General features: G+C 43.9%; 1 protein-coding gene across 2 annotated transcripts in view; it reads left to right on the forward strand.

The window, feature by feature from the left end:
- LOC138299719 (HAUS augmin-like complex subunit 4) overlaps positions 1 to 23,063 on the forward strand; it is a 192,590-nt gene that overhangs the window by 13,526 nt on the left and 156,001 nt on the right. The window contains exons 3-4 of one of the 2 annotated variants that reach the window (XM_069238233.1): positions 733 to 863; positions 20,899 to 21,038. In XM_069238233.1, the coding sequence (XP_069094334.1) occupies positions 806 to 863; positions 20,899 to 21,038 (198 nt within the window). In that variant the 5' untranslated portion in view covers positions 733 to 805. The remainder of the gene's footprint in view (positions 1 to 732; positions 864 to 20,898; positions 21,039 to 23,063) is intronic. The other variant, XM_069238234.1, reaches the window with a different exon arrangement.

Raw genomic sequence — 23,063 nt, forward strand, 5'->3', positions numbered from 1 at the left:
GTTTTTTCTTTCTTTGCTGTTTAATATTTTTCACAGCGGCCAAGCACATTAAACATATTAAACAACAATAAATTTCCCATGACCCTTACAGGGTCATGTCCCACACACCAGTTGCCATTAATTAGTGCATAAATATCCTTGATGCCATATTAGTCCCTCTTTCCTTGCTAAAACATAACTGTAACTTCTCATGTCCAAAGAAGAATAATCATAACACAGTCCACCATGTAGGAAGTAAAACAGAATCAGCATCTCTGGAAACAATGACACTGCCGAGGGGTTCTTGATCGGACTCTTTCATCTGGAAAGGAAAATCCACTAAAACATCTTGTGCATCCTCATCAACAAGGAGCCTCTATTCTTGTTTCTTTTTTGAAACTGGAAGGAAAACATCGAGAATACCCCACTGTACTGCCCGTTGTGGTATTTAAAACACAATTACTTTACAATCAATTTGCAAGGGAGTAGAATCAAACTAAATGTAAGAAAACAAAATAATCAGCAACATTACCTCAGGGAGAGAGAATCCTTGCCTCGGAATCCTTAATAGAATTCAAAATTATAGGCAGTTAGCTAGACAAAATGTATTCTGTATCAGTCCCGGAGGCTTTTGATTATACTTGTCTAAAGCTTCTCCATCACAACTGAGGCAACATCCATTATTGGTTTACAATAGAAAGACTTGAAAATAGAATCTGATGACCAGTCTGTCACCCTCATTATGTCTTCTAGCCGGGAACATAATTGGGAAGTTTTGTGAGTCATACCTCCCCTCATCAAGTGAGCCCCAAGTCTGTTGACACCAATGCCTACCTCCGATGTTAAACATTTCACCCATCTAGCCAAATTAGCTGATGAAACAGGTAAGGCTTCTGTTAAACAATCAACAGTTGTCTCCCTCTAACTTGTCGGAGTTCTCTTGTACAAATCTCATACTTCTTTGTACATGAACAATGCACAGTTTTGGGTTACATGAAAAACTGGAAATGAGATGTCTTAAAAAAAGATTTTGTACTTCTAGAAATAGCAAAATAGAACACTTTCAAGTTAAAAATCTAAGGCCCTTGCATTAGATACTTGCCTACATGACACTAGACAGAGGAGCCTCTCATCACCCCCGCTGGGGCGTGCCCTGCCTAAATAGCTGTATGATAGTTAATCACTGATGTAAAGGCTTGCATTCCTGAGGCGAATTCTGATTTTAAAAGAAAAAAACATTTTTTTTATAAGAAATTGTATCAGAGCCCCATAGGATCCATACGCTGTATTATTTTTTTTTATTTTTTTTTAAATCTATTTTTTTGCACCAACCCACCCATTTTTGCCAAGCTGATGAATATAATTTGTGGGTTGACGTGGACCCCGACTGCTTAATGATCGACTCTGATTGTTGCAGATGTTCTGGCAAGAGGTGCAGCTGTCTCTAAGTTATCAATGGACATTAAAACCCTGGTGGGTTTAACTGTAAATCTAGAAAAAGAGGAAGTTCCACTAGAGAGTTGGAAGACCTCTTTAGCAGTACTTAGAACCATGATTATGCTTTCAGGAGGGGGAGAGATGGGTCACCTAAGATCACCTCCACTTGTTGATTCCAAACCTGAGCTGATGCTCGGGGAGTCATAAAAAACTGGGGAAATGCATATTGCAGTGTACCATGCCAATCCTGGTCAAAGGTGTTCCGTGGCCAGATCCATCAAAGCTCGTCTCCAACTGAAAAAATCTCTCTATTTGTATGTTCAGAAGAGATCTGTATTGCACAGACCCCAACGATCTTGTAGGGTCTGGAAGATTGTTGGATTCAACTTCCAGTCGTGGAATCCCGAAGGTACAATGAGCTTCAGTCGTCCACATCGTTATCGCAAAGGTATTCTGCTCTCACCAGAATTTTGTGTGGAGGCAAAGATGGCAAAAAGTCTTTGCTGTCTCCCTTACTACTCTGGGTTTGGTGCCTCCTAGTTTGTTTACGTACAGGACTGCCAACACCGTCATTTAGATAATAATGCAAAAGTTCAGTGTAAGGAAATGCCTCCTTGGCATGGTTGCCCCCTGACTTTTTGCCTTTGCTGATGCTATGTTTACAATTGAAAGTGTGCTGAGGCCTGCTAACCAGGCCCCAGCACCAGTGTTCTTTCCCTAACCTGTACTTTTGTATCCACAATTGGCAGACCCTGGCATCCAGATAAGTCCCTTGTAACTGGTACTTCTAGTACCAAGGGCCCTGATGCCAAGGAAGGTCTCTAAGGGCTGCAGCATGTCTTATGCCACCCTGGAGACCTCTCACTCAGCACAGACACACTGCTTGCCAGCTTGTGTGTGCTAGTGAGGACAAAACGAGTAAGTCGACATGGCACTCCCCTCAGGGTGCCATGCCAGCCTCTCACTGCCTATGCAGTATAGGTAAGACACCCCTCTAGCAGGCCTTACAGCCCTAAGGCAGGGTGCACTATACCATAGGTGAGGGTACCAGTGCATGAGCATGGTACCCCCACAGTGTCTAAACAAAACCTTAGACATTGTAAGTGCAGGGTAGCCATAAGAGTATATGGTCTGGGAGTCTGTCAAACACGAACTCCACAGCACCATAATGGCTACACTGAAAACTGGGAAGTTTGGTATCAAACTTCTCAGCACAATAAATGCACACTGATGCCAGTGTACATTTTATTGCAAAATACACCCCAGAGGGCACCTTAGAGGTGCCCCCTGAAACTTAACCGACTGTCTGTGTAGACTGACTAGTTCCAGCAGCCTGCCACACCAGAGACATGTTGCTGGCCCCATGGGGAGAGTGCCTTTGTCACTCTGAGGCCAGTAACAAAGCCTGCACTGGGTGGAGATGCTAACACCTCCCCCAGGCAGGAGCTGTAACACCTGGCGGTGAGCCTCAAAGGCTCACCCCTTTGTCACAGCCCAGCAGGGCACTCCAGCTTAGTGGAGTTGCCCGCCCCCTCCGGCCACGGCCCCCACTTTTGGCGGCAAGGCTGGAGGGAACAAAGAAAGCAACAAGGAGGAGTCACTGGCCAGTCAGGACAGCCCCTAAGGTGTCCTGAGCTGAGGTGACTCTGACTTTTAGAAATCCTCCATCTTGCAGATGGAGGATTCCCCCAATAGGGTTAGGATTGTGACCCCCTCCCCTTGGGAGGAGGCACAAAGAGGGTGTACCCACCCTCAGGGCTAGTAGCCATTGGCTACTAACCCCCCAGACCTAAACACGCCCTTAAATTTAGTATTTAAGGGCTACCCTGAACCCTAGAAAATCAGATTCCTGCAACTACAAGAAGAAGGACTGCCTAGCTGAAAACCCCTGCAGAGGAAGACCAGAAGACGACAACTGCCTTGGCTCCAGAAACTCACCGGCCTGTCTCCTGCCTTCCAAAGAACTCTGCTCCAGCGACGCCTTCCAAGGGACCAGCGACCTCTGAATCCTCTAAGGACTGCCCTGCTTCGAAAAAGACAAGAAACTCCCGAGGACAGCGGACCTGCTCCAAAAAGACTGCAACTTTGTTTCAAGGAGCAGCTTTAAAGACCCTGCAATCTCCCCGCAAGAAGCGTGAGACTTGCAACACTGCACCCGGCGACCCCGACTCGGCTGGTGGAGAACCAACACCTCAGGGAGGACCCCCGGACTACTCTACGACTGTGAGTACCAAAACCTGTCCCCCCTGAGCCCCCACAGCGCCGCCTGCAGAGGGAATCCCGAGGCTTCCCCTGACCGCGACTCTCTGAAACCTAAGTCCCGACGCCTGGAAAAGACCCTGCACCCGCAGCCCCCAGGACCTGAAGGACCGGACTTTCACTGGAGGAGTGACCCCCAGGAGTCCCTCTCCCTTGCCCAAGTGGAGGTTTCCCCGAGGAAGCCCCCCTTGCCTGCCTGCAGCGCTGAAGAAGATCCCTTGATCTCTCATAGACTAACATTGCGAACCCGACGCTTGTTTCTACACTGCACCCGGCCGCCCCCGCGCTGCTGAGGGTGAAATTTCTGTGTGGGCTTGTGTCCCCCCCGGTGCCCTACAAAGCCCCCCTGGTCTGCCCTCCGAAGACGCGGGTACTTACCTGCAAGCAGACCGGAACCGGGGCACCCCCTTCTCTCCATTCTAGCCTATGCGTTTTGGGCACCACTTTGAACTCTGCACCTGACCGGCCCTGAGCTGCTGGTGTGGTGACTTTGGGGTTGCTCTGAACCCCCAACGGTGGGCTACCTTAGACCAAGAACTGAACCCTGTAAGTGTCTTACTTACCTGGTAAAACTAACACAAACTTACCTCCCCCAGGAACTGTGAAAATTGCACTAAGTGTCCACTTTTAAAGTAGCTATTTGTCAATAACTCGAAAAGTATACATGCAATTGAAATGATTCAAAGTTCCTAATGTACTTACCTGCAATACCTTTCAAACAAGATATTACATGTTAAATTTGAACCTGTGGTTCTTAAAATAAACTAAGAAAAGATATTTTTCTATAACAAAACCTATTGGCTGGATTTGTCTCTGAGTGTGTGTACCTCATTTATTGTCTATGTGTATGTACAACAAATGCTTAACACTACTCCTTGGATAAGCCTACTGCTCGACCACACTACCACAAAATAGAGCATTAGTATTATCTCTTTTTACCACTATTTTACCTCTAAGGGGAACCCTTGGACTCTGTGCATGCTATTCCTTACTTTGAAATAGTACATACAGAGCCAACTTCCTACATTCAGTGTGAAAGGAGGCCACATCTTGATCCCGAAGGAGCCCACCAGTAGCTTCAGACAGTTTATGTGAAGATGCAATATGTCTCCTGAGCAACTATTCCCCCTGACCCCCCCCCCCCATTGGATGCCTTTCCTCAGCTAGCTCTCAATCCCAATGCCTGACGTCTGAGTATCTAACTACGTCCAGCTGAGAGATAAATATAGCTCTGTGTTCAAGGCTGATGTGGTCTAGCCATCACTGCACCCCTGCTCCCGTTTCTTTTGTTCAGAGTATAAAACTCCCCTCTATAAGTGCTGGATTTTGAGTCTCTGAAGGGTTCTTTAGTGCAGAGGCTCAGAGAATATGGCATGGATGTACGAGGCTAGCAGTCCCACAGTTCTGGTCCAAGACTCTCATGGACAATTTGGCTTTGCTCAGGGTTGCTTACTTTTCTTTCTTCACTATCTCCATTTTCTGAACTGGAAGTGACAATTTTGCCGTCACTGAATTGATCTGGAACCCCAGGAAGTCTATGCACCGTTTTGAGCTCAACAACAACTTATTCTCGTTCACTAATAAACAGTGTTCCTGAAGGATATAGATAGTCGAATTCATATGGGTTGTCAGAAGGACTTTGTCCTGGGCCATCAGAAGAATGTCGTTGAGATAAGCTGTCAATCTCACTCCTGTGACACAAAGGGTCTCTATTACAGGCCTCATCACTTTGGTGAAACGTGAAAGAGAGGATTATAGTCCAAATGGGAGAACTTTGAACACTTTCTAATGCCTGTTCCAAGAGAATTGTTAAAAAATTTCTTTGGGAGGAAACATTTTCATCCTGAAATACGGGTCTTTTAAATCAAGATGGTCTATCTAGTCGTTATCTTGGAAAAGATCCCTGATCAGATGGATCCCTTTTCGTTTTGAAGTATGAAATTACAAAAACGTTGCTGCAGAAACCCACACGATGGGGTAGAGACTTGCAAATTGCATTTTTCAATAGAAGTTGATTGATTTCTGACTATAAAGTTTCGTTCTCTGTGGGGGGGATGAGTTGAATGGAGTGGTTGAGGGGGGCTAGTTTGTCTGGGAGAACCATAGAACTCTGTTTTCCAATCTTCTATGGTTTACAGTACCCGTGCATCTTTCACCAGCTCTTACCAGTTGGCCAGAATGACTTTTATCCTGCCCCAAGGATCACTGAAGAAGTTTGAATGATTCTTACCTCTTGAACCTGTCCCTGAGTTAAAGTTCCAGAGGAGCGCAACCCTCCACTTCTATATCTGCTTTAAACATCCCACGCATGCTCTAGAGGGAAAGAATGTCCATCTTGCAGAACCTGACCATCCTCTCCATCTATCTTGAAAACCTTTGGAAGGGCCTTGCAATGTTGATTGGCTGTGCAATAGCCCTCTTTGTCGGTCTGCCTGGCTAAAAAGGTGTTGTTAAAACACTTTTTGCAGCGACATTGTTGATATATCTAAAACTGTGAATGTTCGGACAAACTTTCCTAGGTCTTTAACAAATTTGTCCCTAAACGGGAGACTGTTTGCTATTGAGTATGCCTTTGTTGTAGCGAGTTCTGATCATTTTGGATCAATTCTGAGGAAAATAGATCTCCTATGTCACATTGAGAGAGAGCTATTTGCGTTTCCATGTTGGCAAACGGCATGTAGACCCCAGCCTATTAAGACGTTGGGATCAATATGCATACCTGATTCTTTGGCTTGTACTACCATCTCTAAAATGTTACAAAGGGAGCCTTAGTGATCCATACCTTTGTCTTGACATGCCTTCTAGTACCTATCTAAGAATCTTTAGAGGAAAGTTTCAAGAAGGCTGCCATGTCAATGGTGTGGAATTTAATATATCTACTTGTTGATGGGACAGGTTGCTTCATAAATCTACTTGTCCTGAAACAAAATCTACCTGTCTCTTTGTTGCCATGTAATGTGATGACAAACTATGGCACCAGTCTCATTATATAACAGTTCTGATAATAGCCTCTCTGACTATGCTAGGGCGAATACTATACTAGGGCTTGAACACTAGCAATTTCCTTATTTTTGCATCTTTCTGCAGATCTACACACTGGGGCTGGTTATAGCTGTAAACAATAGTTCCATGGTTGGAGTCTGTGCGAACCTACTAACTTGCATGTTGTGTGGGTTTTCACCAGCCCTTCTCTAATCTTTTCCGCTACTGAGCAAGATTGGAAATTTACTCCTGACTAGGGTCATAAGTAAAACTTCTTCCAGGGTTGAGAAACAGTGGTTGCAGAGAAAGTAAACGTGTAAACACTCAATAGATTTTCTTATGAGCAAATGTACAAATGCGTATTTTGCTCGTGCTAACATACTGTTTGCAAATATTTACTAGGAATACGATTTCCTGGTCTACTTCTGTATATTCTTCTGAATTTATGAAATATGTAAATTTGCACTAATGCAAAGACATATACCATGGTTGCACTTTTGTGACTTTTACGAACTGAGCCCCTAATTAGATCTGGTGTTAACCAAGACCTTTTTGTTTTTTAGCCCCTTCGCTGCCAGGCCTTTTCCCCCTCCTGTGCCGAGCCTTTTTTTGACTATTTGGGGCAGTTCGCGCTGAGGCCCTCATAACGATTCTTTCACATAAGCTACCCACACCAAATTCACGTCCTTTTTTTACACCATCCTAGGGATTCCAGAGGTACCCATACTTTGTGGGTTCCACTGAAGGAGACCAAGAAATTAGCCAAAATACAGTGAGATTTTGTTTTTTTTCAAAAAAATGGGGAAAAAGGGCTGCAGAAGGCAGTTCGTGTTTTTTTCCCCTGAAAATGGCATCAACAAAGGGTTTGCAGTGGCAAGAACACCATCTTCCCAGCTTTCAGGAACAGGCAGACTTGAATTGGAAAACCCAATTTTTCAATACAATTTTGACATTTTACTGGGACATACCCCATTTTTACTATTTTTTTTTTTAGCTTTCAGCCTCCTTCCAGTTAGTGACCGAAATGGGTGAGAAATCAATGCTGGATCCCAGAAAGCTAAACATTTCTGAAAAGTAGACAAAATTCTGAATTCAGTCATTTGTTTACATCCTACAAGTGTTGCCTACAGAAAATAACAGCTGAAATAAAAAAAATATTGAAATTGAGGTGAAAAAAACATCCATTTTTCTCCACGTTTTACTCTGTAACTTTTTCCTGCGATGCCAGATTTTTTAAAGCAATATTCCGTTACATCAGCTGGACTCTTCTGGTTGCGGGGATATATAGAGCTTATAGGTTCATCAAGAACTCTAGGTACCCAGAGCCAATAAATGAGCTGCACCTTGCAATGGGTTTTTATTCTATACCGGGTATACAGCAATTCATTCGCTGAAATATAAAAAGTGAAAAATAGGTATCAAGAAAACCTTTGTGTTTCCAAAATGGCCACAAGATAAGGTGTTGTGCAAATAACCACTGCTTCTCATCTCTGAATTCCGGGGTGCCCATACTAGCATGTGAATTACAGGGCATTTCGTCTTTTTTACACACTGCCTTATATTAGGAAGGAAAAAATGTAGAGAAAGACAAGGGGCAATAACACTTGTTTTGCTATTCTGTGTTCCCCCAAGTCTCCCGATAAAAATGGTACCTCACTTGTGTGGGTAGGCCTAGCGCCCACCAAAGGAAATGGCCCAAACCACAACGTGGACACTTCACATTTTTTCACAGAAAACAGAGGTGTTTTTTACAAAGTGCCTACCTGTGGGTTTTGGCCTCTAGCTCAGCCGGCCACAGTGGGGGCAGAAATGGCCTAAAATAAGTTTGCCTCAACCCCCCTGGGGAGCGACCCTTGCCTACGGGGTCGCTCCTCCTGCGTGACATTGGCGCAAAAAAAAAAAGATCCCCGCTGCCTAGTTGTTTCTGCCCCCCTTTGGGGCAGATTGACATAAAATCGGCCGATTTGCCCCCAAGGGAGGCAGAAATGGTCTAAATACAATTTGCCCCCCAGGGGAACGACCCTTGCCTAATGGGTCGCTCCCCATCTCTAAAAAAAAAACAAAAAAAAAACATAAAAAATTTGCCCTGGGGGCAGATCGGCCTAATAACAATAGGCCGATCTGCCCCCCAGTGGGGAAGAAGTGGCCTAAAATAAATTTGCCCCCCCAACTACCCCCTGGGGAGCGACCCTTGCCTACGGGATCGCTACCCTTGCATGACATTGGCGCAAAAAAAAAAGATCCCAGGTGCCTAGTTGTTTCTGCCCCCCTTGGGGACAGATTGGCCTCATAAAAATAGGCCAATCTGCCCCCAAGGGGGGCAAACATGGCCTAAATATAATTTGCCCCCTATGGGAGCGACCCTTGCCTAACAAAACAACAACAAAATGTATCCCTGGTGCCTAGGGGTTTCGGCCTTCAAAAAAATGCCCCCCCTGGGAGCGACCCTTGCCCAAGTGGTCGCTCCCCTCATGCCAGTTTCCTTTTGGAAAATAAATCCCTGGTGTCTAGTGGGCATTTCAAAAGCCGGATTGCTTTACAATCCGGCTTTTGAAATGCTCAGAGAGACTTCAAAGGGAAGGAAATTAATTTCCTTCCCTTTGAAGCCTCTCCGGTCTCCTCCACGTGATCAGGAGAGAAATGCAAAGCATTTCTCTTCCGATCGCACTGGAAGCTGAGCTTCCAGCGCAATGGGAGGAGGCCTCTGTGACAATCAGCGCGCGATCGCACGCTGACGTCACGGGTGGGGGGGAGCTCGGGGGTGGAAGGGGAAGGGCTTCCCCTTCCATCCCTACCTTGGGCTCCCTCTGGGCTCTGTGCCCAGGACGTAATGGTTACGTCCTGGGCACACGAGCACTGTGCCTCAGGACGTAACAATTACGTCCTGGGCACAGAAGGGGTTATTAAAATTATATCTCTATCTCAGTCTATTTATTTGCTGGCTTCATTGTGAATGACTGCAGTCTGCTCTTTAGCAAGTAGCATATTGGCAGTGAAAGTAATTTTGTTTAGTGCCAGGCCCTACTATTTGTGGGTTTTTTTAGACCAAAAATATTCTTGCTTTTTGCCAATGTTTGTTACAATAGTGAGGGCAAAGAAGCACCCATGACAATAAGGCTTTACAAAAGCTGCTCCAAAACAAGGCACCCATTGATTGACAACACCAAAAGACTGACCACCAATGTCAGACCTATTGGCTTTGCCAATGATAGTTTATTTTCATGTTTCGCATAATCTTGTTGAAACTGGTTACACTAACTTTCCATTATGAATATTCTTAGGAAATACTAGCATGCATCAACACATTTGACCAAATAGGGCTTCAAAGAAATTGTACCTAAAATTTTAAAGAAGCATAGCAAAACGTTTTTGTTCCCTACTTGCATTTTTTGTGAACATTTTATTTTGAAAGGAAATATCATAAATCTTGCTTTCAAGCTTCTGCAAATATTTTCATCTAATAAGAGAGCATTCTGGGAGCATTATACGTAGCCTCATATAGTTAAACCTTGCATACGTGTGTACAATTTTTTTTACTGCAACCAAGCTCAGCAGTGTAGTCCGAGCTTACAACATTTATTTACAGTGCTAACACTAAAAATACAGGCTTTGCATTAATGAACCATAAATAAAAGTTCAAACAGCATTACCATATGGACACAAATATTACCTCAACTGCAGACAACTCCCTTCCCTGCTTCATAATGTGGTACTGTCAATTGCCAGCCAATGGGTTTGTGTTGCAGGGGTTCAGGCCTACTTGTCCCAAGGACAAAATAAACTTGAGAACTTGTTGTCCTTGACCTGAAGCATGGGTGTCGGGCTATAGGAATTCCTCACCCCTGCATGTTAGTGTCGAGTTTTGGCCTTTCTTATCATAGCCCTGATGTTAGTGTCCATTTCTGGCGTTTTTTTATTGTAGCCCTTAAAAAACTTTACATAACTGTACTCTGCCACCCTGGGATTGGAGCCCAATCAGTGGGTGGACTATGTCATTCCAATCAAAGTCAAGAATATTTATGGCGCCTTAAAGGGTACCGTGCTTTCAGGGTGTCAGTCAAAAAGAGTGTTTATTTAGACCTTGGTCTTTACACAGCATAAAACAGTGCCGGAATAAAACATCTTGAACATCAACCCCAAATCTCCAAAAGGCACATGTCACATCCAGATATCGCTTGCCTATGTTCTCGAATGCTATATTAAAAAAAAAAATGGCTTCAAAATAGCTTTCCGAAGCATCTGACATTTTGAAGAATCTATAAGGATATGCAGACTGTCACACTTTATGGTTAATACACAGGTACATGTAATAAATGCAGCCATTTTTCCTTGTTGTTATTATTATGGCACAGATACCGGTTCTGAGTCTTAATAGCTCAGATCTGAACCTGCGGTTTGATAATGCGTCCACATAGGGAAATCACTCCTTATTTTGCCTTGAGTTAAGCATAAGTTGGACAGAAGGCTTTCTCTTTAAATACTACATATCATGTTATCTTGCTTTATTTTTTATTAATGCAGGAGGCCACTCTTTGTGGGATCTGTTTGCAAATTCTAGCATTTATACTTCACCCCGGCACCCTACGTATTTCAATCAGGTTTTTCCTAACACCCTTAGCCCACATCAGTTCGCTATATTTGATCTAATTTTTACACCGTAATGATAACTTTAGCCTGACTTCAGTTTACAGACGTAGCCACAATCTAACCGCCTCGGCACACACCAGATGGCTCTATGGTGTTGTTCCTGTCGCCATTCTTATTGCCGGAGTCCGTGAAGACCTCGGCAATAACCGGCTTTTCAGATGTTTCCCCTCTTCATATTTCTAGTTCATTTTGTCGTTTAGCCTTAACAAATCCGCTCCATACTGGAATGGTGGGTGAATCATGTCAGAATAAGTAGTTCCTACTGGTCTTGGGAACATATCTCCATAACCTTTGTTGATTTTGTTTTTTTTCCAGTCCACTTATTGATGATATGGCTTTAACTTTGAGCTATTCGATATTTTCGTTCCACAATAATCTGTAGAACCAGTAGAAGTACTTGTATTTGTTAACGGTTCCTAATTTCATGGGTCCTAAGTACCATTAAAAGTTTACAGATTTTTGCCAAAGCCACACGTCTGGCTTGCAAGGTGATGTGAATATTTAACTAAACATTTCCTTTGAACATCGCATGCTGCTATGGTACTTGCAGGGAAGCTTGCAGAGTTATTGTTGTATGATGACAGTATCTCTTTGAGCAAGGGACCAGTCTTTCTCGAGTCCAGTCTGTGTTTAAAATATCCAAATAATAAGATCATATCATTGTAGAAGTTTGTACATATCTATTCCACGTCTTCCGTAAATCTTCCTAGTCCACATCCACACTTTTCCACATTCCCCACTAGAATGTATACATTATCATACAATCATATCTATTGTCTGCTTTGTACAAGTGTACTCTACCAGTTACATTTTACTTTTATCAATTATGCATTTTTTCCTCTCTTAGTGGATATAAGTGTTCCCTACCCTCCCCCTCAGATGGATGTCCCTGTTGCCTTTTCTTAGGTGTTTTATTTACCTGCACAACCCCGTCTGTTGTAGGAGATTCGTCGGACAGCCATGTTTCCTGTAGACAAACAATTTCATATTGCCCTCTCCAAACGTGACAGATTTACAGATCCACAGATAATCCATGGTTGAATCCCTAGGTGGTGCGGTCCCTTTTTATCCTGCTTGGACTTTGATTTGTGTTGAATTTCAGTTACTCCTGAAATTTAATGAATATCCTGGCATTAAAATATTTTGCTTGAGAATGCGAAGCAATACTTTAAACGTGTGCTCATACTGGCATCTAGTGGCAATTACGGCAACTGCAGTTTGTTGAAACGTTCTGCTAAAGTATCCCTGCTGAACAACAAGTAAGGTCTTGTGACCGCGTCACCCCTGATTTTTTTTTTTTTGGGCAGCGCACTGGGGTGCCACGGCGCACAGTTTGGGAACTACTGGGCTCGTTACTGGCTGATGAGGACAGAACCGCATATCAATTCACTCTACCACTAACCCTCCAGGTGTTTTTCAGGGCTAAGGCAAGTGTTTTTGAATTTTCCTTTTCACTGTTTTCTATATGCATTCTATTCGTGTTCCCTTGTTCAATTAATTGCCTTGGACCCAGCCCAACATGGTACCTCAAAAAGTTTTTGTTAGTGAATCCCACTTTTGGTATTTCTTTTCCCGGTACAAATTTAATGTCTTTTCTTAACATCTTGGCTTCAGCCTTCTCAAACGCTGCCTTGACAATTTCTGAGTACAGTAATAAATAGTTACTTCATTCCCATTTTGTTGTTAGTGAACCCTGCTTGTCTAAGATCTTTTGATGCAATTGCTTGCAGTCTAAGGCATTTTTAAAGGGAAAATAATCACTGAGAGCGATTCAAGTGGACTAATTTTCCTGCTTTTTTTTTTTTTTAAACCTTTTTTTCCTTTCATATGGATATAAATATAAATATATCCATAGGTCATGTTTCCAACCCATTCTTTGCTGTTGTTCTGCGTGTTTCGCCTCTCTTACTTGCTCCCACCTTCGATTTGTCACTTTTGTGGCTTACCCTGGCTTACGGGTTCCTCTATTTCTGTTCTTGCTACCTCTTTTTTAGAGTTTCCAAACTCATTCTTGTTTAAGGGTGAGTAAATATTCAAGTTTTCGATTCCCAGACCTTCCCTCCCCCCTTCTTCCATTTAAAGGTTGTTATATCTCCTTTGTGTATTTATTTTTGTGTTTTTTTTGTTTTGTTTTTTTAAGGACTTTAACTAGTTGGTTTCTCTTTCTCTGTGTATTTATGCACTGTTTCATTTTTTTTCTTATTCGTGGGACCTCCTTCCCCCTGGCCTTTTCTTAATCTCTTTATGCATGTGTAATGCTATCTCATTATGCATGTGTAATGCTATCTGTATTTAACCATCTTGACCACTGACTCCATTTTGTGCTTAGCTTCAAATGCCGTCACATTGGTGGCGCGGGTGTTTTTGCACGCACAGCTTGTTAGTGTGTTTTCGCCTTACTCACCAGGGAAGGGAACACAACATGGGGGATGCAACGTTGATAAGAGTGTACAAGGATGACATGTTTATGGCAGAGAAGAGTACAGCTCGGTCTTGAATATACACCTTGGGACCTGGCCAATCTCTTGTGTGCTTTTTCCAACACTAACCCAGTACGGCCAGCGCTTGAATTTCACAACTTACTCGACAGGTGTGGGGGTGGTGGTTCTAGAACCTTTCTCTTAAGTTTGTTTAAGGTATATAAGGTGGAGAAGCTTGACACTGATGTAGAAGGAATTCCTTCCTGAGAGTGGACGCTTTGCTCAGAATAATCGTGTTGGGGAAGTTTCTCCTGTCTCCGCTGTCATGGGTTCCATAGCTTGACATTGGTAGACAAGGATGATGTTGGATTCGATCCCCGTGGTGATGCATTTTTAATTCTTCCTCTCTGTCTTTACTGTCTGCATTAATATACGTAGTCACTGAATATATATTGCATTTTCTCTGATTATTATCCAATTGCTGTGATTATTTAAGTAGCTGTGCATGTGTTGCTGCATTCAAATTAAGTGCTAACGTTATGATTTTCGCATATTTATATTTGAAACCTGGGAAGTGCCTTAATAAACTGATTACTCAGACTAAGAGTGCTGCATTCTTCGCATTCTTTAGTTTCCTTCCTTCTAAGTCTGAAGCAAAGCAGAACAGCGTGGTATATACCGTTTATACATTGTGAGAGCTACCCTTTTTTTTTTTTTTTTTTTTTTTTACCAACATTGGATATTTGGAGAAGTATACAGTAGTAACACCTTCCACTTTAGATGTAACACCTTCCAGTTCCCTTTGACCATCATAGGACATGGGTTTCTTGTTTTCGCCTATTGGTCTTACTAGGCTCGGCATATGGTCATTAATTTGTTTTAGCTCCCCTTTGGTGGTCTGTAGTTGTGACCTCTGCGGGATATCATTGTTTAGCACTGTCACCTTGAGTATTCCTTGTAAAGTTTTTTTGCAGGAATAACATTATGTCCAGCATCGAGGCTGTAGGGGAAGCGGAGTCTTCCAGATTTAAATTGGAATTCTGTGCAAATACACCTGGTTCCTCATTTGCTGTGGCCATATTCTGCCCCAGCACATTGCCAGTGTTGGACCTGGCCCTTTTTGCAGGTTCATCCCTAAACGTTTTGCCATCCTTTTCCTTTTTTTCTGACCCTCTTTTTGTTCACTTTAGGACTCTGAGCTCTTTATCCCTCCAGTGCTAAAGTGCACTTGCTCTCCCTTATAAACTTGGTATGATTGGCTTACACCTATATTTAATCTACCTGTAAGTCGCTTGTACAGTGGTATCCCTTACACCCAGGGCCTGTAAATTAAATGCTACTAGTGGGCCTGCAGCGCAGCTTGTGCTACGACAGACGTGCGTGCACAGTTTACTGCTACCCTGACTTGGAAATCAAACTACTTGCCAAGGTCTAAACTACATTTTGCCACACCTAAGTCACCCCTAAGTCATTCCCTAGATACCGCTATGGGTAGGGTGTTGTGTATGTACATATGTCTTTATGTACCACATATCCTAGTGGTGACAAACGGCCTATTTGGTTTCTCACTACTGTAAGCGCTGCTCCTCTCAAAGGATTGCATTGGAAATGCCCTAACATGCCTAAGTGCTATTGTCTGATCTTTGAGGAGCGGCGTAGGCATGGTTAGCATGTTTGGAATGGGAGTGAGAATTGCTGCTTACTGGTGTATGAGGATTTTTTATTACCATTGTAGAAATGCAACTTTTAGAAAGTGGGCATTTCTCTGTGCTTATAACGCTGGTCCTTTTGCAGCTTTACTCCAATTCATGTCTGTGGTGGAGTGCTAGCTGGGCTTTGTGCATACTTTTCAGACAGCCACTACACAGGGAAAGTGGAGGTTTAACAGGAGTACATGTACATACTGAGTGGTATTCCTAGGGTACTGCTTGTGTTGCAGAATATTTGTAACCTATGTGTTTACCTGACAACTGCTTATTCTTGCACAATACTAGTAACCGGTGTGATAATCTGACAACTGCTTGGGTAGCAGGGTATTACTGATCCATGTAGTTTTTGGTGATGATGTTTTATGCAATACATTGTATTTTATATATAGCTGGTTGTGGAGTGTAGGAAAGTACCCACTGTTTTGCATGGTTGCCCACGCTTTTTGCCTGTTGTCAATATGTTTTGACTGTGTTCAGTGAGATCCTGCTAACCAGGACCCCATTGACTGTACTCTCTCCCTTTAAATTTGGTTGCTTGGACCACTCACATCCCCAGTCCTTAGTATATGGTACCCAGGGCATTGGGGCACCATCAGCTCCCCATGGGCTGCAGCATATATTATGCCACCCATGGGAGCCCATGTAAAATGTGTCTGCAGGCCTGCCTTTTCAGCCTTGGTGAAAAGGTACATGCACCCTTTCTCTTCAGGTCACTGTATCAGGTCACTATAAGTCATCCCTATGATAGGCCCTCCTAGCCCAGAGGGCAGGGTTCAGGTACCTGTGTGTGAGGGAACCCCTCCATGAGCAGAGATTGCCCTCCGAACTCCAGCTGCATTTTCCTGGACTTCCTGAGTGCGGGGACGCCGTTTTACACATGTATTGGACATAGGTAACTACCTATGTCCAGCTACATAATGGTAAATCCGAAGCTGGGCATGTTTGGTATCAAACATGTCAGTCATACCCCAAAACCACTATCCTGTCCATCACAACGTCTGGGTGGTGCCCAGAGCTCCTCCAGATGGCCACTTAATTCTGCCATCTTTAATCCAAGGTGGGAAGAGACCTCTGGGAGCATCTGAGTGGGCAGGTCAGGCAGGTGATGTCACAGCCCCCTCCTGATCGATAGTCACACTGCTAGGTGACAAATCGCCCTTTCTGGGCTATTTATGGTCTCCCTTTTGGGTGGGTCCTCAGATTCGACTTGCAAGATTCCAGCAGGACTCCTCTGCAACGTATACTTCGACTTCTGGACTTCACAGGAACCTACCATCTGCAGCTCCAGCGATGACTTCGCCCTGCAACATTGTTTCTCCGGCTCCTTTAAGCTTCTGCAACATTTCCCTGGCTGTGCATCCTCTGAGGATGGCAAGTCTTCAGTCTGCACGAGAAGGAAGAAGGCCTCTCCCATGGAGTGAATGAGTCACTCCCCTGCATCTGCAGGCACGAACTGCAATGGCAACAGGCTGCATGGATCTCCTCTCATCCTGAGCTGCGTGGATCCTGCATCACGGGCCGTGGTCTGGAGTGGTCCCCTTTGTCCTCTCTGCCTGCTGTACAACTTTGGAGAAGGTAGGCCCTTGCCTTCCCATGTAGGACAGTACCCTTGTGCACCACGTCTCTTGCAGCTTCCTAGGCATTTTGACATCTCCTTCAAGGGATTTTCAGGCCCCGTGTAGCCTCAGCACACACCACTCTAACATGCGATGCACAGTCCTCTGCGTGCTTCTCCTGTGACGTGGGACCTTTCTTCAGGTGTCCTTCGTGGGCCTCTCTGTGACTCCTAGGTTCCTTGCCTGTGGGTCTTCTGTGGGGGCTACCTTACTTTGGACTCTATGCACTGCTTGGGGTCACCAGGACTCCCCTCCATGGGTTGAGTCCCCCTGGACTTTGCTGGTCCCCAGCAGCTCCACTTTTCGACTGCATCACCCAGGAACTCTTCAGCTACTCCAGTGCTGCATTGCTGAACGTCTTCGTCTCACCGGCGACCAACTCCTGCATCCACGGACAGATGGGTAGTGGCTCGTGCCACGACTGTACACTTCAGTGTGAACTGGACTTGGTCCCCTTCTTTTCCAGGTCTTCCTCTTCCAGGATCCACCTCTGGTTTCTTGCAGTCTTACCTGGATCTTGCAGTATCCTTCTCTGAAGTCCTTTTGGTGGGTTTAGGAAAATCCAGTAACTTACCTCTTTTCTCCTGGTCGTTTTTGGGGGGGGGGGATACTCTGGTACTTACCTTTTGGGGTTTCCTAGTTCCTCCAGCTCCTCTTTACTGATCCCACTTCCTTGGGTGGGGACCCGACATTCGCATTACACTTTCTTAGTATATGGTTTGGTCTCCCCCAGGCCTTCAGTATTCTCTAATGCTTTTCACTGTTTTCTATTGCTTTTTATGCCACTTTCTGATTACTACTGTACATATATAGTGTGTTTACGTACCTCCTATTGGAGTATTGCCTAACTAGTGTTTTAGTACTGTGTTACTGTAATAAATAACCTTTATTTTCGTAACACTGAGTATTTTCTTTCATGTGTGTAAGTGCTGTGTGACTACAGTGGTATTGCATGAGCTTTGCATGTCTCCTAGATAAGCCTTGGCTGCTCATCCACAGCTACCACTAGAGATCCCTGGCTTCCTAGACACTGCCTACACTTCACTAATAGGGGATACCTGGTATAAGGTGTAAGTACCATAGTTACCTACCACACACCAGGCCAGCTTCCTACATGAAGTCTTCTTTATGGTGTACGTATTGAATCACTAGTGTTGTGTGTGTGTGTTGTGCAAACGCTTTACACATCACCTCTGGGATAAGTTTGACTTCTCGTGCCAAGCTATCAAGGGGGTGAACAGGGGTTATCATAGGTGTGTAGCTCCCTTGCCCTGGCTAGCGTGGTGGTCCCTGCCTTGCTGAGGTGCCTACCCTAGCAAACCGAGAACTCTATTTTTAACAGCCTATTTTCTTTTTTTTTTTTTTTTGCAGTCCCTATATTTGCCCATTCGTCCTGTATGCTCCCTGTTCCATCTTCTTTCGTCACCCCATTGTCTAGTAGGGAAAATAACAGAGAAGAAGATGCAGCCTCTGTTCCTCTGTTCTAGCAAGTGCTGATTGCATTCCATAACATCTTAATTGTTTATAGAAGGTAGGCTTAGGTCCAGTGACCGCAAACGTTTGTTCCCCATGCTGCTTATATCCCTCTCTCTTTAGTCTGATGCATCGGTTTGAGCATGCCCTTTTTTTTTTTTTTTTTTTTTTTTTAAATGTTTACTCACAAATTTCTTGAATGATTTTTGTTACTGACGAATCACCAGTCTTACTCAATGAAGGGCTTTTTTGGGGGTTATTCTTATAACCTCTTAGTGAGATATTCCTTTCTTCAGTCTTTTACTCCACTTGATCACCTACAAGGGTCCTGTTTTATGCCACATTTATTACTCCCTTCTGTTGGTTCAGTCCTTTGCAAGTTCTGCTTCTAACTGGGGCCATTCATACTTGGGCTGTACTAGAATCCCTCTCTTTACTGAAATGTTTATACCGCTGGCTCAGATCCAAATTGAGAGGCCAAGAGACCTCTTTCCCTGGCATTTTTATCTTATCCTACTTACTGTCCCAAGGTTGCCCACAATAGGGAGGAGATGTTAGATTCTCCAAGTATCACTGGTTTCCCACAGATCTCTCTTGCACTTACCCTGCCCTTTTGACTCAGAGTAGCTGCTGCCACCACTACCCTTTCACTTATCTAGGTCTCTTATTCGTTGGTAATCCTCCTAGTAATCCGGTGTCCCATGGCACTCAAGGCTTTCATTTGCTCTCTCCAAACTTGATCCAAAGTATCAGGTTGCAACCACCTGCTAAACCTTTCCCCTACGAGCTTCATGCTTTCTCTGCTTCATGCCACACTCCTCTCGGCTCCCTGGGCTGAGCAGGCACAGTAGCAGCACCCTGAACCCCTTGTTCAGTCATTTGGTTTGCCCTCAGGGCTTTTGCTGTCTCTGGAGAATGAGTTTTTGTGACTCACTTTAGGTCCACCCTCCTGATGCCCCCACTTTCACCTCTCGCTGTGGTGCTGCAGAAAATGCAAAAGGGGTGGGCGAGCACTGTTGCGAAAGGTAGAAAACGGTGGAGGCGGTCGGCGTTCTGCTTGAGAGTCAGCGTGACTGGATCGGACGGACATAAGCATGGCAACGTTGCATTCGAGTTGGGGAGGGAAGACCCGTTTTTCCAGCGTTTAGGGTTCCTAGGGTATTTCTGTCAGTCTTCTGAGTGGGAAGAGTGAGAAAGCTTTATCTGAGTCAGTTCATCGTATGCTGTGGGAACTGAGCCACACTACTGGAAGATTCTAGAGCTGGATAGGCATGATCAGGAATGAGGGTTTTGGAGAACCTGTCCAGGGCGGCCACATGAGGCCAATTGTTGGATTCTGCAGTGGCCTTGCTTCTTTTAAGGAGAGTATCTTTGGGAAGTACACTGTGTTCAATGGAGGGAATACTCAGAGGCATATGTAGGGCGTACTTGAGTGGCGTACTTGAGTAGCTGCCTTGTAAAGGGTTGCAAGGGCCACTGCAAGCACTCTGTTAAGTGACTGTTGGACAGAGATTTCTAAGGCCTCAACAAAGCTGTCGTCCAAGAAATATTCATCTACATACTCCTCGTGTGTATCTTCAATAAGATGGCAATAGGGTAATTGTGATCGTGTATAGAACATGACGTCATATGAGGGTCATGGGAAATTGAGTTTTCTGTTGATTAACTATCCCCTTATTTATCATTCTTTTATATAGGTATTTCCTCTATTGATAAATCCACGATGGTGAGATATTATTTCCTAACTGTGAACTTCTCTTCATATACTTACTGAACAGAGAGGCCCCCATTTTATTGTTCACACTAGAGGAAAAAACAGGATGGCCCTGGCAAGTTTCAAGTAGGCCTTGCAGATTAAATGCAGATAACTGTAGCAGATGATTAACCCATTATGATGCCTAACTTACTTTGATAAGTTTTTCTCCTTTGATTAAGTATTTCTGCTATATGTGGAGCATCCACTATATTGACACCAAAGTATCCCCTCTGTTGCCTGAACTGTATTAATCTTTCTGTTGGCCATAAATTCTTCCCTTAATTGATGACATTCTTTTAATTAAACCAGTATTTCCCCTACTAATGAAGTGGCCCTTCTGGTAATACAGGTAATGTCTATTCAGAAAGGATCTGTCTTTTGACAGTGTCTGCAAGCTATTGATTAAGTACTTCATTGATAAACTATATTGTCTATGGAAGTACTTCTCTATTGGTAACAAAATGCCCTGTTTTGGGTGATGTAGTTGCCCTGTTGGCATTTCATCATTCCCTCTCTTTATTGACTAAGCATGCCCACTCTCAGTTGGTGGTGTATTATTTTCTGACATTCCACCTGTTGATGATACATTCTCTCTAATGACTCAATTCTATTTCCACCAGTGTGCAACCGGATTCCTCTGTGCCAGCTAATAGAAGATGACTTGACCCAGTACCCAGAGTTCACCAAACTGCTGTTGGAGGTTTCTCAGCAATTTGATGAAAGCGGCCTCAGCCTTGACCTCAAGAAAGAGCTGGAGTCGGTAAGGAGAGGGTTCAACCAAGTGGTGATGGTTAAAGGAAAGTTGAGGAGGGGTAAGAATTTTACCCTGAATGAGTCATTCATGTATTTTCTGTTATGGGGCCATTATTAAAATCCACATGCCCCTGTGTATATGCAGGATGCCAGCACTCTTTTAAGGCATATTTGTTTCAGAAAATACTTTTAAACCGATGCCTAAACAAAGGCGACATTTTGTGTGTTTTATTTGTCATAGGTCTATACTGTCACAACCTGTGAATGTCCTGCAGATAGCAAGGTGATAAGCTGCAGTTTTGAGTTGATTCACAACTTTGTTGAGCCTGTATCTCATCTGTCATTGTGTATACACGGTAACATTGTTAATATGGACCATGTGCTTGCCCTCAACATTTTGTTATCCTGTTGGTGTGGACTGGAACTTGGTTCTCGCTCAAAATGGATGCACTCCTAACACACATTTTTTTACATTTTTACAATTGCTTCCTCTACTACTTTTCCTCTTAGGCAGCCTTTACCTCACACCTGGTTTCAAACCAAGTTTGCAGCAGCTCACCCCCATACCGGTTGCACACCCGGTCTAGGACAAACACCATCCAGTGCCTCTCTGCACTCTGTTTGCAACTCTAAGGTGAGACATCTCTTCAACAACCTGACAGTTTCTGAAAAGTAAATCTGGACCTGTCCACAGGGAGAATATGAGATAATCTTTACCAGGGAAGTGCAGTTGCTCGGACCTGGATCCAGAACATTTTCTGTCAAGTTAGGCAAGCTCACCCCCTTTCCAGGAATCCTTGCTCCTCCTTGTGTATAATACAGCATACGTAGTGACCAGTAAGAACATAACACTTTCTCTTTAGTACCCAGTTACTTGTTTTATTGGATCCAGGTGTTGTATATCAGGGAAAGAAGAACATAGCACCCACAACAGGACATCCCTTCCATTGTACTCAGATACTATTGGATCTGTTCATCTCCCTATCCAGATGCAGCATCGCTAGTTAGCAGATTGGGCCATCAAGGTAAAGGTGCCTCTTATTCTGTGTACACGGCTGGGGCGCTACATCAGCATGCACCTCTTCTGTGGATGTGTTATGCAGCATTAGGTTACCAACTCCTTTGCTGATTACAGGGGATGGCACTAGCCCTGCATGGTTCCTCCTCTGGAGTCCCAGTCTGAAGAAGCCCCTCTTTTTCTTATGACTTCTCGTCTCTCAGAAAAGTTTGGCTTTGTAAATATTGGCTTGTATTTTTGTGATTAATGTGAGCACTATTTGGACCAGGTGCCTGATCCAGGATGCAAGTTCCAGTTGAGCAAGGATGCTTTGCTAGTTTGCTATGATCTAACATCATCACTGTTGGCTCTCTTGGTGTAGGTGCTCTCTCTGTTGGTACACACCCTAGACCTGGCACCGACTGGTATTTTGTGGATACTTTGGTGCATCAGCCAAGTTATCTGTTGTGCTATCCCTTCCAGTCTAACATTCATTCACACTTTATTGAGGCACTGGCCCAGTACTGAAAAGTGAGGACATCTATTTCTTGGTGGCTGTTTCAGACCCCACCAATACCTTTGTTTCAGTTGGAGCGATAGAACAAATGAAAAGACAGTGAATAAGCCTGATGATTGTTCTGCAGTTTCCGAGTTGCTGGACAACAAATGCATCACTCTCCTTCTTCAAGGTTAGCCTGATTGTGTGTTTATTTTCTAATCTATTGATGACATCCCACCTGAATTCTAAAACTCTTTAACTCACATGACCTAAACTATTCCTGACAGAATGAAAAAAAACATCAGTTCATTGTTCTGTTTCTGTAGGAATCTAATGTACATGCTATCCTGGGCAGCTGTTGTCTTCTGCTCTGGCAAGGGCTAGATTTGTGCACTCCTAGAGATACAGACCCATATTTAGATCAGCACAAATGTTCTTCTAGGACTCCAGGCTCCTTGTTTAGGGTCATACCTATGGACTCTGTTTCTCTATTAAATGCTGTAGCAAAAAGAGGTGCTAACAAGATCATCCTTAGC

The sequence above is a fragment of the Pleurodeles waltl genome, chromosome 6, assembly GCF_031143425.1.
Source record: "Pleurodeles waltl isolate 20211129_DDA chromosome 6, aPleWal1.hap1.20221129, whole genome shotgun sequence".
In the NCBI taxonomy this organism is placed as follows: Eukaryota; Metazoa; Chordata; class Amphibia; order Caudata; family Salamandridae; genus Pleurodeles; species Pleurodeles waltl.